Consider the following 13721-nt stretch of genomic DNA (forward strand, 5'->3'; position numbering starts at 1 on the left):
TTTCAGCTCCTAGGGCTGGGGGAACCATCTAACTGTCCCAAAGCACCTCCTTGGTGGTGCCAGGCCCCAGACTGGGCACTGTGGACACAGATGTGATCTGGACACAGTCCCCGCCTTCAGAGTGGTCACAGTAGGGGTGGGAGGGAACAGACCAGTAGCCAGAAGTGACAGGACGGGGGGGGGGGGGGGGGGGGCTCAGCTGTGACGGCAGGGGGCAATTCAGCATCTTCTTGGATGAGGAGACTCAGGCTGAGGCCTGGCAAAGGGTGTTCTGGCAGAGGAGAGGAAACATCATGTGTAAAGGCCCTGGGGCACGGGCAAGCCTGGGGTGTCTGAGCAGCTGCAAATACTTGGAGCGACAGAGGGTGACAGGCAAGGAGTGAGACACAAGCCAAAGAGGCTTTTGGGACTTAAGAGGCCATATTGAGAAATGTGAAGTTTGTGCTGTAGGTGGTGGGGAGCAACTCATTGAAATGTTAAGCAGAGGAGTGATGTGGTCAGATTTTTATTAGCAAAAGATCCCTCTGATTGCCACGTGGAGAATGGATGGGAAAAGGGAGAAACGTGGGAGCAGAAAGACTAGACAGGAGGCTGTCCTCGTCATCCTGGCAAGAGGCTGTGGGGGCCGGAACTGGGAGGCGGACAGTGAAGATGGACAGATGTCAGTGGAGCTGAGAGACACGTGGGTGCTAGTCTGGCTGTGGGATGAGGGGGCGAGAAGTTAAGGGAGATGTTTACAATAGAGAAAGACAGAAGACAGCCAGGAGAAGCTGGCCCTCTGAGCTTTCTCTGCGGAAACCGGGAATGTCTGTGTGACAGCTGAGGGGCTGTCCAGCAGGCCCTGGACACTCAGGCCAGGCTTGGGGCACTGGGGCATCATCAGTGCAAATAGCAGGCCACTTACCCAGAATATTTATTTTTGCATTTTTCCCCCCAGATTTTTACTTTGAAAATTTTCAAATATATAGAAAAGTTAGTCAATGACTATCCTTATACCCTTCTTCTAGCCTGACCAGTTATTACTATTTTGCTACATTTGTTCTTTCACTCTTTATATATTTACAGATCTCTTTTCCTAATCCATTGGAAAGTAAGTTGCAGACCTCATCTGCATCTCCCCCAACACATCAGTGTGTGTCTTGAAAGAGTATGGACGTTCTCCCAAAGAGCCACAGTACCACAGTCACCCCTAAAAAAAATTGACATTAATTCAGCCACTTAATATACAGCTTATCTATAAAGCAGATGGCAACCCACTCCAGTACCCTTGCCTGGAGAATCACATGGACAGAGGAGCCTGGTAGGCTACAGTCCATGGGGTCGCAAAGAGTTGGACATGACTGAGCAACTTCAGTTCACTACCTATAAATTTTACCAGTCACCTCCAAAATGCATTTTGTAGCTGGTTTAAAACAAACAAACAAACAAAAAAATGAATGCAAGATCAAATCAAGACTCGTGTATTGCATTTGGTTGTCATGTCACTAGGTTCTTCTACTCCAGAACAGGCCCCCTGCCCTTTTCTTCTTTCTCTCGAGGTTTCTTTGTGAGACTGTCCCTCCGTCTAGACCGGCCTGACAGTTCCCTGTGATGAGATGCAGGTGAACTGCCCTCCACAGGTGCACCAGCTGGGGAGGTGGTGCCCTCTGACTGAATCTCATCAGGAGACGTGTGACGGCAGCTTGTCCCACTGTCCACGCTCCAGCGGCTTACTGTGGTTTCTGAAGGTCATCTACGTTTACATGGGTGTTAATACTCGAAGCGGGGTCACTTCACTGTGACCTGGTGACCCCCAGGCTCCACGGCCAGTCAGTGGAGAACAGTCCCATCCTGTGAAGTGGACAGGCCAGCCAGGTCATAAGGGCCGGTCCTAGCATGGCCATGGGCTCGCTCAGAGCGGCCACGTTTCGAGGACTCGTTAGACGTTTTTTGTGGGAAGAGCTACCTTGAAGGTAGCAATTGTCCCAAGATGCATATTATACCCCATCCCTTCATTTAATCTGCAGTAAGTAAAGGACTCGGGAGAGACTCCCAGATGTGTCGGGGCTGGAATAGTTCTTGCTGCCCTGGTGCTCGGTCAGAATTAAGATCTCTACATTCCGGAAGTACCTTTAGTCTGGTCTAGGAAAGAGCAAGGAAGGAGTTAGGGAGTGTGGGGTTTTGGCAGGACCACGGGCCTTATGCTAGGGGGAGGAAAGGACAGATGGACAGACCCTGGGAAGAAGGGAAGGCGAAGGCCAGCTGGCGGTCCCTGACCAGAGCCCTGGGCAGCGTCAGCACCACTTGAGACAGGAGACCCCAGAGCAGGGAGGTCGGGGGGAGGGGTTGGAGGGGTGCCGGAGACTCAGCTGAGACGAGAGGGCGGGGCTGAGGGCTGGGCTCCCTCGTGTGCAGCATGTGGACCTGGAGCCGTCAGAGCCCTGGGAGGAAGCGGCCCAAAAGGACTGGGGAGGGGGCACCTGGGCCTGGACTTCAGCCTTGTCAGCGTTTTAAGCCTAGCTACCCAACAGTGATGCCACTCAGACATCTCCTGATTTTACTCTGATATGTTCATTTGGACATGAGTGGGAAGACGATTGGAAAGTAGCCTGATCCCAGTGGTGGAGTTAATTAGACGAGACAAACACACTATTGAAGGCAAAACTGAGTCAGTTCAAAGACTGCTAAGTAAACAACAGTGCAAGTGGCCCAGGGATGTGGCAGGAATCCTGCGGATGTTGTGGGACAGCTGGTTTCAGGCAGCAGAGATGGAAGAGCGGCTGGGGCTCTGGGGCAGCCTCATGGCAGGCCCCAGGACAGCAGGGCTGCCCCCGCAGACTGGCCTCCCCCTGCTCCCAGTGCAGCGAAGATGTGCAGGGCTGTGGGCAGAGAGCAGACAGCTGGGTGGGATCCTACCGAGGGAGTTGCTTCTGCCTGCCTTGTCCCCCTCCTGTCTTCTCCAAGTCTTGTTCTGGCTGTCCATGGGCCCTGGGCTGTGGCAGGTGGTGAGGGGCTGCGGGTGCATGTCCAGGGTGGGGCATGGGCCTCCAACAAGCTTTGCAGGGCCCCCCTCCCCTGCCCCCTTCACGGCTGCATCTGTCTCTTTCCTCCACAGGGGGAGGGGTTGCACCAACTACGCGAGGCTTTGAAGATTTTAGCTGAGAGGGTTTTAATCTTGGAAACAATGATTGGGCTCTATGGTGAGTAGAGACAGATGGACAGACAGCCCAGCCCCCGCCCGCCAGCCTTCCCCAGGCCCCCCAGGGTGGAGCTGCCTGGGCCCAGTCAAGAGGCTGGAGAAGGTACCTGACCTTCTCCAGGTGGGGATGTGAAAGGTCAAGACCACTCATCCCTCGATGACTGGTCCCACGAGTCCACAGGGGAAGTGGGGAACCCCAGAAACCCAGGCCCCCACCCCTGTGGTCAGACCTGGGGCTCCAGAAACTGGGTAATGTGGTTTCCAGGCCTGCAGAGGTGCCAGGGCTGACAGATTTTGAGTCTGAAGGGAATGATGGGCAATGGAGCCAAGCTCCAGGGCAGCAGAGGATTGTGGGTAACAGAGCCAGACTGCAACAGTACAGAGGATCATGGGTAATAATGTCAGAACCTGGGCAACCAGGAGGATTATGGGCAATGGATCCAGACTCCAGGCAGAGCCAGTGTGCACGTCCACGGGCCAGCAGGGCAGGGGACTGTGGGTGACACAGCCAGGCTCGGGTCCCAGGGGATTCTGGGTGATGTACCAGCCTCCAGCTCTGACCCCAGAGGCACTCAGTCAGCAGGCCCTCCTGGTCCCAGGATGACCCGGGAGTGGGCTGGGAGACCCTCCCCCAGGCACGCATCCACCAGTCCTCCATCCATCTGGTCACTTAAGGAGCCAAGTGAGCCCCGTCCCCACTTAGAAGGAGAGACCAAGATCCTGACAGAGACTGGAGCCCAGGCTCCTGCCCCTCCCCTCAGCTCCCCGGCCCAGCCCGCCCCCGGAGGCCAGACCCGCACCGTCTGCTCTTCTCGATCTCCCATCAGGCTCCTAGCTTACAGAGCTTCCTGCAGCAGCAGGTTCAGCTGGAGCTCCTGGCCAGACGGGTCACCCTGCTGGAAGCCATCATCTGGCCAGGTAACGGCAGGGCGGGCAGGCAGGGGCAGCCCCTGCCAGGAAGGGCCTGGGAAGGGCCTGGGAACCCAGACGGCACCTCCCCACACTGGGTCCAGACTAGCAGCCACCACCCCCGCTTCAGCCCTTCCATTCGGCCAGCAGACGGTGTCTGGCACAGAGAAGGTCCTGGTAACTAGATCCTGAGTGATTGAGCACCTGCTCTGTGCCAGGCACCTCACCGGACAGGTTCCAACAGATGAGACAGACACAGTCCTGCTCTCGTGGAGTTTAGGGTGCTGCTGCGGGGGGGTGGGGAGGGAAGCCCCGGAACTGGGTGTTAAATCCAGGGTGAGGAATACCACAGCGGAGTGAGTACTGGCAACCAGGAAAGCACAGAAGTGCTCCTGATGCAGGCTGGGGCGTGGCAGAGGGCATCTTGGGAGGGCTTCCTGGAGGAGGCATCTAAGTGGAGACTTGAATGGCAAGGATCGGGGGCAAGTAAACAGGCAAGAGGAGTAGCGTGGCCAAAAGCCAAGAGACCAGGGAGAACCCAGAGGGATTGTTCTGTGAGTTTGCTGAGGGGCGAGAGCTGAGGCTAGAAGATCTGGCAGGGGCCCGTTTGAGAAGGTCCTTGAATGCAGGCTTGAAAAGAGGTTAGCCCCACCTGTGGGGCTGAGGAGGTCTCCCCAAGTTAACCTGGAGTTTGTGGCAGCCCTGGAGAGAGGCAGGGATTGACTGCCCTTGGGGCTAATCCTCCCCTACCTGCGAAGAGGCCCCAACAGCCACTCCTCTCCCAGTCGCCCCATCTCTCAACACTTCAGTGCACACAGCCTCAGATATCACATGTAACCTCATGTCTGTTCTACAGATGGGGAAACTGAGGCCCCCAGCAGGAAGGAAAGCTGAGGTCAGAGCCATCTCCTTCATTTGGCAAAAATGTAGGGCACACCTGCTGCATGCTTGGTCTGGGCGGGTGCAGAGGCCGATCTCAGGGTACCTGCCTTGGAGGCAGGGGGTCTTCAGCATCTGTAGAGGTGAGGGCCACAGGGAACAGGCGCACCGAAGGATGAGTGTGAAGGGAAGCCTTCCTGCAAGATGGGGCCCTTGCATTAGTCATGGAAGGTTCTGAGTGTGCTGGGAGGAGGGAGGAAGGCAGCCCCCACAGAGCCCCGCCCACCAGGGGTGGGAAGGTGTGCGGGGTCTGCTTACAGAGCTGCTCCCGCCACGCCACATGGCTTCCCCAACTTCTAGAAACTTCTCCAACCATCTCCCAGACCTTCTCCTCTCCCAGGACCAAGGACCAAATCCCAGGCTCTCAGCTCTGTCAGGTGACCCCCCACGCCCCCTCTCAGGAGAAGGACTGGGACAGGAGCCAGAAGGGACACACTGTGGCCTTGCCTCTGTGCCCCGCCCCTCCTTCAGCAGCCCCGGAAGTGCGTGCCAGGCCCCTGGCAGGGCCCGTGTCCACTCAGTGTGGCCTGGAAGGGGGGTGCAGGAGGAGGGGAGCAGAGGAGATGGAACCCTCCCCGCTGTTGCATCATGCACAGCAGGTGCTGACAGAAGACCCAGATGGGCTCGTGTTTAGACTGTGACTGGTAACGATAGTAGTGACAGCTGTCACACACCCGGGTCACCTGGGCCGGGGAACTTATATCCATCATCTCCGGCCCTTGTAACATGCGTTCCAGGTGGGCAGTACCATGCCCACCTCACAGAGGGAGAAACATGGGTTCAGAAGACTCGTGTGACTCCCACAGTGACACAGGGAGAGCTGTGAGCCCCTGGGGCCCCTAGGTCTGGCCTAAAGCTCCAGCGCTTTGGGCTCCATCAGCAGAGGTTCTCCAACCCTTCTGCTCTTCTAGGCACTGAGGGGGGCCCAGGGGAAACCAAGGCCCTGAATTTGGTCATGTCAGAAACAGCATCTCATGACCAACTCACAGTGACCAGACCTGCAGGGGTTGAAGACACACCAACCTTGTGACTATTATAATCCAATATTTACTGTGAAAACCACTTTCCACTCCTGGTCACCTTAAACGCTTTACAGGAGTGTCACCCCAAAATTCCAGAAGGGGCTTAGAGGTTCTGGGACTTGCTCAAGGCCGCATGACTGGAATATGGTGGGGTCAGGACTTGGCCCGAGCTGATGTTGGGACCTGAGCGCTGGGCTACCCTACTCCTGTGCCTCCTGGTTTGGGGGCATGAAATGTCCCTTGACTGTGACTGCAGATACCTGTCTGCCCCAAATCTCAGTCCAGAGGTTCATGGGCCACAGGGTCAGGACACTAGACACTTATGATTATGAGGCTCTAGCCGCTTTCCCTTCAGTGGGAAGCTGATGCTCAACCAGAGTCCAAGTGTTGGTCCTATGAACAGGATTTTGGAGGCTCAGCCAAGCCCTCCATCCTGGGGCTCTCCCTCTGGAAAAACAGCCCATCCTTCCAACCTGCCTAACCCATTTGAGAAGGACTGAGGTGATAGTGACAGAAGGCTTCCTGGAGGAGGTAGGTCCTGATCTGTGTTCTGAAGGATGAGTAGGAGTTTTCCAGGTGGGAAGAACGCCAATTATTCAGTTTTACTCTTGGGGGCCAGCTAATTTGCAGGTTGGGGCATATGTCACCATAGCCAAATCGGAACTGACTTCAATAATCACTGGAGTTGCCCAGGGCCTCTGTATCTGGACCATCCCCCGAGTCTTAGAGATGAGACAACTGAGACCCTGACCGAGGTCCAAAGCTACACAGTAGATCAGTGGCAGATCCTGGCCTTCCTAAACCCTTCCCCACTACAGGTGGTGTAACCCAAGGAGAGAGAGTGATGCCTGGCCTTAGTTTACCCAGATATGAAATGGGAATGACTCAGGGCACACCTCCACATCCAAAATATGTTAATGAAAGAGTACTTTTTCATGGCGCATCCACTACGTACGAAGCATTTCAGAAACATGGTGGGTTTATCCCCACCTGTCACAGAAAAACAAGTAGAGGCCCTGAGTGCTTTAGTTGGGTTTGGGGCTAGTAACTCCCAGGGGGACGGGCACTAACCAGCTTTGCAGACCCCCTTCTTTTCCACAGCTCTGCTTCCAGATGACAGAGCCCCACCCCCAGAGGGCCAAGGGGAGGTGGGTGCCTCACATAGACCTCACTAACCTGGCCTCTCTCCGTCCCTCCCTCTCTTCTTCCCTCCGGCAGAACCAGAGGGGTCAGGGGCAAGCCTCGCTGGCACAGGCACCCCCAGCCTCCTGAGGGGCAAGAGGGGAGGACGCGCGGCCAGCTACCGGATCGTGGCCCCCAGGAGCCGAGACGAGAGAGACTGAGGGTGGTGGCCTCCCTTGGGGAGGGCCAGCCAGGCTTCCCTCCCCAGCCTGGCCTGGGCCGGCTGCCTCTGGGGTCTGCCCGCCTGTATTTATTGACATCCTCAGGGTTCCTTCCGCCACCCAGGCCTTTGGGTGGGGGTCTTGGTCCTGGCCCCCCATGTGCCTCTGCCTCCCATGAGGCTGAGCAGGGACCGGGGCCTGAGAGGGAGGCATGACCCAGGTGAGAGGTGAGGCCTTGCTCAGGGCCCTGGGCCTCAGTTTCCCTCTGTGAAATGGGGTTATGGAGGTCTGCGGGTTTGGAGCTTCTGTCGCCTCATCAACTGCCCAGCCCTCCACACGCCCAGGGATGACGAGGGCGGGCAGTCTCGCCTCCCGGCTCCCCAGCCAAACCTGGGGGCCCACCTGTACCCCTCCTCATTTTCTGGTGCTGGCTTCCTGACCCTGAGGTCAAGCTACCTGATCTGACTGGATGTCCAGGGCTCCTTGTGTCAGTTCTGACCCCTGAACCCTCGGGCCCTTCCATTGTGACAGCCCCAGCAGTAGATGTGTATCAGCCAATAAAGGCCCCCGCCTGACTGCCCACTGGGCTGGCCTGTGTGCGCTTAGATGGGGCGGCCGGGCAGGCCAGCAGCTCTCCTCTGTGGCCACTGCTGTCCCCGAGGGCTGTGGAGCTGGGCTCCCTGGCCATCACCTGGCAGCTGGGGGACAGGGTCGGGGGGCAGAGCAGAGGCTCAGGTCATCCCCAGCCCCGGCCAGGCGTCCAGCAAGCACTGCCCTCCTGCAGTCAGCCGTTTGTCCACTGCTCGCTCATTCACTCAGCCCCCTGATGCCAGCATAAGAGTCAGACAAGCACTGCCCCACAAGATCCAGGCTGAAAAGTGAACTGGGTTTTATTCTGAACAGTACCGGGGCAGGGTGCTGGGGGGCCACCCCAGACCCCCTCCTGACTCTCAGCAGACAGGGCTAGGGCTCTTCTCACCCGAGGGCCTGCCTGTGCTACGGGGGCCCAGGACCCTCAGGGTGGGCGGGCCCTCTCCTCCCCTGAGTCACCAGTGCCTCGGTGCCCACCTCCCCGCCGACCAGCAGTGCAACAGCCCCCTCCACTCGGCCTGTGGCCGCCAGGGCCACCACCGCCTGTTCCGTGGGGAAGCCCATGCGCTCCAGCTGCTGCAGCCTGTGGCAGGGAAGGGGCAGGGAGGGAGGGTCAGGGCCACCTCCAGCCCCCAACAGGGCAACCCCCACCCACCCACCCCACCTTACCGCAGAGAGGAGACGGAGGACTTAGGCAGCCAGAGTGGGCTGTCAGGGCCCTGGGCTGGGCCCTCAAGCAGCGAGGCCTCGATCCCCTCCTGTAGCATCTGCTGGTCCAGGGCTGCCCACAGTGGGGTCCCTGGGGGGAAGCCGGGCCCAGACCAGGCCAGTCCAGCCTCTGAGGAGCCCTCCCAGAGCGGCTGCACAGGCCTCAGGCCCGGCGGGATCGGGGCTGAGCCTTCACTGAGGGGCCAGAGGCTAGGGGAGGCCATGTGGGAAGGTCCAGGGGTGGGGGGCCTGGAGGGGCAGAAGCAGAAGAAGGCTGACTGCCAGCCACTGGCACGGCTGCCACCACCGGGGCCAGTGTCCTTGGCATCACCCTCACCTCGCTCCGGCGGGATGGGCGACAGGCAGCTCAGCTGGGCCACCTGGGGCGGGGAGGAGCCGGAGAGGCCAGCACCCCGCCAGGGCCCTGCATAGGACACCCTCCTGCAGCGCCTGCAGCCGCCACTCCGAGAGCTCCAGCCACCAGAAGGCCCCGGCCGCGTCTGTCTGCCCGGGGCAGGGCGGCCGGTCAAGGAAAACCACATACAGCTGAGGGGAGCCCATGCCACATGCCAGGTCCCGTGCCAAGTGTGTGATGGGCATTCCCTCCTGTCTCCTCACTGTGGCCCTGCCAGAGCGGTGTCATCACCCTCATCAGCGTGGAGGCTCAGAGAGGAAAAGGGGCCCGCCCATAGCTACCCAGCCAGCAAAGAGGTAGTGGTGTGCCTCATCCCTAAACCCGTCTCACCCCATTCGGCCGCCCCCCCCCCCCGCCATCCCCCAAGCCCTGTGGGCTCGCTCAGGCCTGTGACACCAGGCCCACCTCTGGGCACTGTCACAGCGAGGGCAACATGCTCCCCTCTCCAGGATCCAGCCGGGCGTCCCCAGTCCTAAGCAACCCCCGGGGCCAGCCTGCGCCCACTGTTCCCTCTGACTGCAGTGTCACCCCGCAAGGCATTAAGCCTGTGTTCAACACACCCGCAGCAGGCCGTCCCCCTTCTGGGGCCAGGAGAGCCCCAGGCTCACTTTCACCCTGGTCCTTCGCCCTCTGCGCTGACTGTGGGCCCATGCTCTCCTCTTCCACCTCTCCTCATCAGGACCCCTCATCCTGCACGGGCTTGGTGTAGCTGCCACCTTCACTGGGACGTCCAGACTAGGCGCCTCCCAGGGCCGCTCGGCGCCCAGGCTCTCCTTTAAACTGTAATTGGCACCTCTACATGGCCACGAGCCCCCAGTCCCCAGCCCAGAGCCAGAGAGAGGAGACTCGGAGATGCCCCTGGGATGCGTGTGAATGATGGGGGCCTGATTCCTCGTGCCAGTTCCTCCCTGGCACCCTGGGGGCCCAGCCACGGAACCCGCATGTCCACAGCAGCCCTGAGCCCTGGCAAAGGATACAGGCCAGGCCGGCGAGGAGGCCGCAGAAGAGCTGCAGGAAGGGTGGCTCGGAGCTGAGCAGTGGTGTCAGGGCAAGCAGCAGCCACGGCAGGAGCCACGGTGGCAGGGCCCCCCGGGGCCGTCGAGGGCGAGAACCCTGTCCTGCTAGCATGGCCAGGTGGACAGGCATGTACCCGCAGCCCCCGGCTGCACCGGACAGCCCGAGGCCTGCCAGCAGCACAGCCAGCAGCCCGGAGGCCAGCGCGAGCAGGCTGGAGGCATGCAGGAACCGCAGTGTGCCCAGGTGGCGCTCCTGCTGCCAGCCCAGCGTGGGCAGGAGCAGCAGGCTGAGCAGCAGGCCGGGGAGGGCCGTGTGGCCCAGGGCATGTGTGAGCAGCCGGTGCGCTGGGGGAGAGAAGCGACTTATGTGCCAGGTTAGGGGCTGTGGCCCCTGAGTCTGGCCCAGGTGTGCCGGGGCTGTCCACCAAGCCAGCCTCCCCCCCAAGGGAGTCAGAGCCTGCTCACAGCCAGCACTTTCACCCCTGGTGGAGGGGACCAAGGGCTTCCAAACACTATGGCTACCCGCCCCCCTGATGCTTTAAGTAGAACAAGCCAGACCCAACAATAAGTCTTCTTAAGAGCAACCAACCATAGGTAAGTCACTTCACTTCTGTGAGCATCATTTGAGTTCTTCAAATTCCTGGGAAACAGGTGCTCAGCTCCTGCCAGTCCTCAAACCCCTAGCTCCTCTTTTGCATTTTCGGGCTTAGCTGAAAGCCTTAGTTTAAGGGAAAGCCACCAGACAGGGCAGCCATCTGAAAAGAATTCCTCCTCACAGGCTCCCAATCCTGTGCTGGCCCCTCTGCCCTCCCTCCTCGGCTGTGGTTGAGCTGGGCATGCTCCCGGCCAAGGCGGACCTTCCCTGGAGCACTGGGTCCAGCCCCTGCCTGACTGCTGCAGGATGCACTTGCTCCTGCCAACTGGTCACAGGCCCTACAGCAAATCCCCTGCCTCCAAGGGCCATGTGGCCGGCCCTCACCCTGCCTAGGGTCCAGCAGCAGCTCTGGGGCCAGGACGAGGCTGGGGCCGGCCCCCAACAGCCACAGGGTGCTCATTAGCAGCATCAGGACAGAGGAAGCGAGAGGCAGCGCTGGGGTCGGGAGGCCAGGGGGACCTCTGGCATGCATAACTTGGCTGAAGGTGCTCAAAGGTGGCCGTGGGACTGTGTGCTGGGGGAAAGGAAAACAATAACAATAGTTATTATTGCAGCTTTTATCTGACCTCCTTTCAGCTACCATAGCAATAGCACCATTTTACAGAGGTAGAAAGTGAGGCTGGAGAGGTCAGTGCAGCAACCTGGCTGCACAAGAGTTCAGAGCCTAGCCATGTGCTTAGCCATTTCGCTGTCCTACCTGCCTATGTGTGAGAATGTGAAGAGGTCAGGCCCTGATGGGCCCTGAAAAGGAGCCTGGAGTGGGAAGCACGGGGAATGGGAAGTTGAACTGGGACACTGGACTCCCCAATTTTGGGAGGATTTGTACAGCCCCAACGGGGCAAATTGAAGGCCATCTTCTGCCTCCCTGTTCCCTCTGGCTACAGACTAGCCACCTTCCTCCCGCTCCCCTCCACTGACTTAAGAGCTCCAGGTTACCTCAGCTGCCCTTGACCGAGGGGGCAAGGCCAGCCAAAGGGCAGGCAGATTAGGGAGCTGGTGGAGCCGCAGGGCTGGAGGAGGGGCAGCTGGAGTCCACAGAGTGACACCAGACAGAGACACCCCTCCTCCAGCCCTGATCACAGCCCCTCTGGCCCAACCCTCACTTTCACAGGAAGCTTCCAGGATCCACTTCACTTTTTCCTGTTGTCTACTCCTCCCTCAGCAAGTCTAGAGCCTCTCCTTCCTCATCTGTAAACTGGGGATTAAGAAAATTCATTCCTTGTAGGATATGAAAAAGGAATGGACTAGGCAGGCCCACAACTCCTGCTGGATAAATGGTAGCCACCTGGGCGGTCCCCACCAAGGGGGAGGCCTCAACACGGAAGCAGCCGCTCCAGCCCAGCTGCCCTCAATTGTGTCAATCCCCTGCCCACGAGGCAAGGCTTTCTCTCCTGTGTTCTCCCTCCTCACATCCGGCCTGTCTTCTAAGCCCTGCTGGAATCCCCTCACTCTGGTACCCTAGCATGTCACAGGAGAGGAAGGGAAATGCCAGAGATAAGAGGGCAGCCTCATCTGCTCCCTTTTCAGGGGTATCCTTGGCATCAAAACCCACCTGCCACTCTCTTGCAGAAAAAATATAGAAAACTCCTCTGCCTGCAATGTCTTTCGCTCCATCTCGCCAACAGCAAACTCCTACTTATCCTTTGAAGCCCAGCTCAAAGCGCCCCTCGCCCCCACCATCATGGAGCCTACCCTACCTAATGAGTACCGCTTGGGCAGTTTTCTAGGCAGGTGATCTGAACTGGGGGAGGAGGGATGCTCCTCTCACTCACGGCCAAGTTTCCCAGGGTGGTCCTAGCACAGAGCTCCTGCTTTGTATGTGTTCGTTGAAAAGAAAGACAGTAGCTTTGTTCCAGGTCCCTCTCAAGGATTTGAATGAGCCCTGCCCTTTGCAAGACCTGGGCATCCACTTAGGGAGATCGGGTTGATTCCAAGAAGTCAGGCTGGTGTCAGCCTTGCGGCACTGCTATCCTCCTGCACCCTCCCCCACCTCCCCCCGGGGTACTTTAACAAGAGTAAGAGACTTGCCCTTGGACAGACTGAACTGGGATCTGAACGCTGCAGATCTCAGTCTCTTTATCTATAAAATGGAGCTGTGTACCCTCGGACCCCGCCTACCTCTCCGGGAAACCGGAAGGACAGAATGGAAAGATAGGGACGGGGATGATTCTTCCGGGTCATGGACAGTTGGGGGTGGGGGGGAGTCCCGGGTGTGGGTGAGACTCAGCTTTGTGACTTTAGGAGATGTAACCAAATTCCGTGGGCCTCAGTTTCCCCTTCTGTAAAAACAAAGAGTGTTGGATGAGGGGTGATTAAGAGTCTTCGCAATCTCGATCGTTACTTGGGGGTGGGGGTGGGGTCTCGGGCCGGGCGCTACGTTCAGGGCCTCCCATCCAGCCCACCGGTCTCGGCTCCCTCCCCCGCGGGCCGGGCCACGTGTCCGGGGTACTCACTGCGGAGCGCGCCCCCCGCCCCCCGAAGGCCGAGTGGGGCCCTCGGCTGGCAGGCGGTACTCTAGCTTCCCGCCGAGGCCCGAGCCCATTCTGCTCGCCCTCCGGCGCGTGACCCCGGCCGACCGGTCGGCACGCCACCCCCTCCTCTGCCGCCCGCCGATTAGTCAGCAGTTGTTCAAGGCCCGGGTCCCTTCCCCCTAGTGTTCCCGCCGGCCTCCGTTTCCCTCCAATGTAGTCTCTTCAGAGACGGTCCCTAGAACCTGCGGGCGTAACCATTCCCCGAACGACCCGGCGTCGACCAAAGAATCGCTCCGACTCGTCACCGAGATCCGCTCACCCACCGCGCCCGCCACTGCGGTGTTATTTTGGTCTGCTCATCACATCCGGGGCTCTTTACAGAGCATTAGGACTAGAGAGGCGGGCGCGAAGGACGAGAAGCGGTGGGTCATTCCGCCTTTCCCCACCCCCGTGGCGGGGGCCCGATGGTAGCGC

General features: G+C 59.2%; 2 protein-coding genes across 16 annotated transcripts in view; one reads left to right on the forward strand and one right to left on the reverse strand.

Moving 5' to 3' along the window:
- The window catches only part of EMID1 (EMI domain containing 1), a 38832-nt gene extending 31343 nt beyond the window's left edge, over positions 1–7489 (forward strand). For 2 of the 7 annotated variants that reach the window (XM_070475528.1, XM_070475534.1), the window contains 2 exons: positions 4006–4096; positions 7267–7489. In XM_070475528.1, the coding sequence (XP_070331629.1) occupies positions 4006–4096; positions 7267–7391 (216 nt within the window). In that variant the 3' untranslated portion in view covers positions 7392–7489. Of the gene's footprint in view, positions 1–1065; positions 2328–3094; positions 3180–3939; positions 4097–7266 lie in introns of those variants that run through there. The other 5 variants (XM_070475529.1, XM_070475530.1, XM_070475531.1 and 2 more) reach the window with 5 other exon arrangements.
- A 774-nt stretch (positions 7490–8263) lies between these two features.
- On the reverse strand, positions 8264–13707 carry RHBDD3 (rhomboid domain containing 3). Of its 9 annotated transcripts, none has more exons than XM_020907160.2 (7): positions 13230–13705; positions 12895–13055; positions 11101–11290; positions 10083–10466; positions 9028–9190; positions 8652–8939; positions 8264–8565 (listed from the first exon to the last, which is right to left on the reverse strand). In XM_020907160.2, the coding sequence occupies exons 2-7, from the start codon at positions 12955–12957 to the stop codon at positions 8388–8390; spliced, it is 1266 nt and encodes a 421-aa protein (XP_020762819.1). In that variant the 5' UTR covers positions 12958–13055; positions 13230–13705; the 3' UTR covers positions 8264–8387. The 9 variants fall into 9 exon arrangements, with proteins under 9 accessions (XP_020762819.1, XP_020762826.1, XP_020762825.1 ...); XM_020907167.2 differs by having other exon boundaries at positions 12474–13055; XM_020907166.2 differs by having other exon boundaries at positions 12329–13055.
- Between the last annotated feature and the right edge of the window lie 14 nt (positions 13708–13721).

This window comes from Odocoileus virginianus, chromosome 12, assembly GCF_023699985.2.
Source record: "Odocoileus virginianus isolate 20LAN1187 ecotype Illinois chromosome 12, Ovbor_1.2, whole genome shotgun sequence".
Lineage (NCBI taxonomy): Eukaryota > Metazoa > Chordata > Mammalia > Artiodactyla > Cervidae > Odocoileus > Odocoileus virginianus.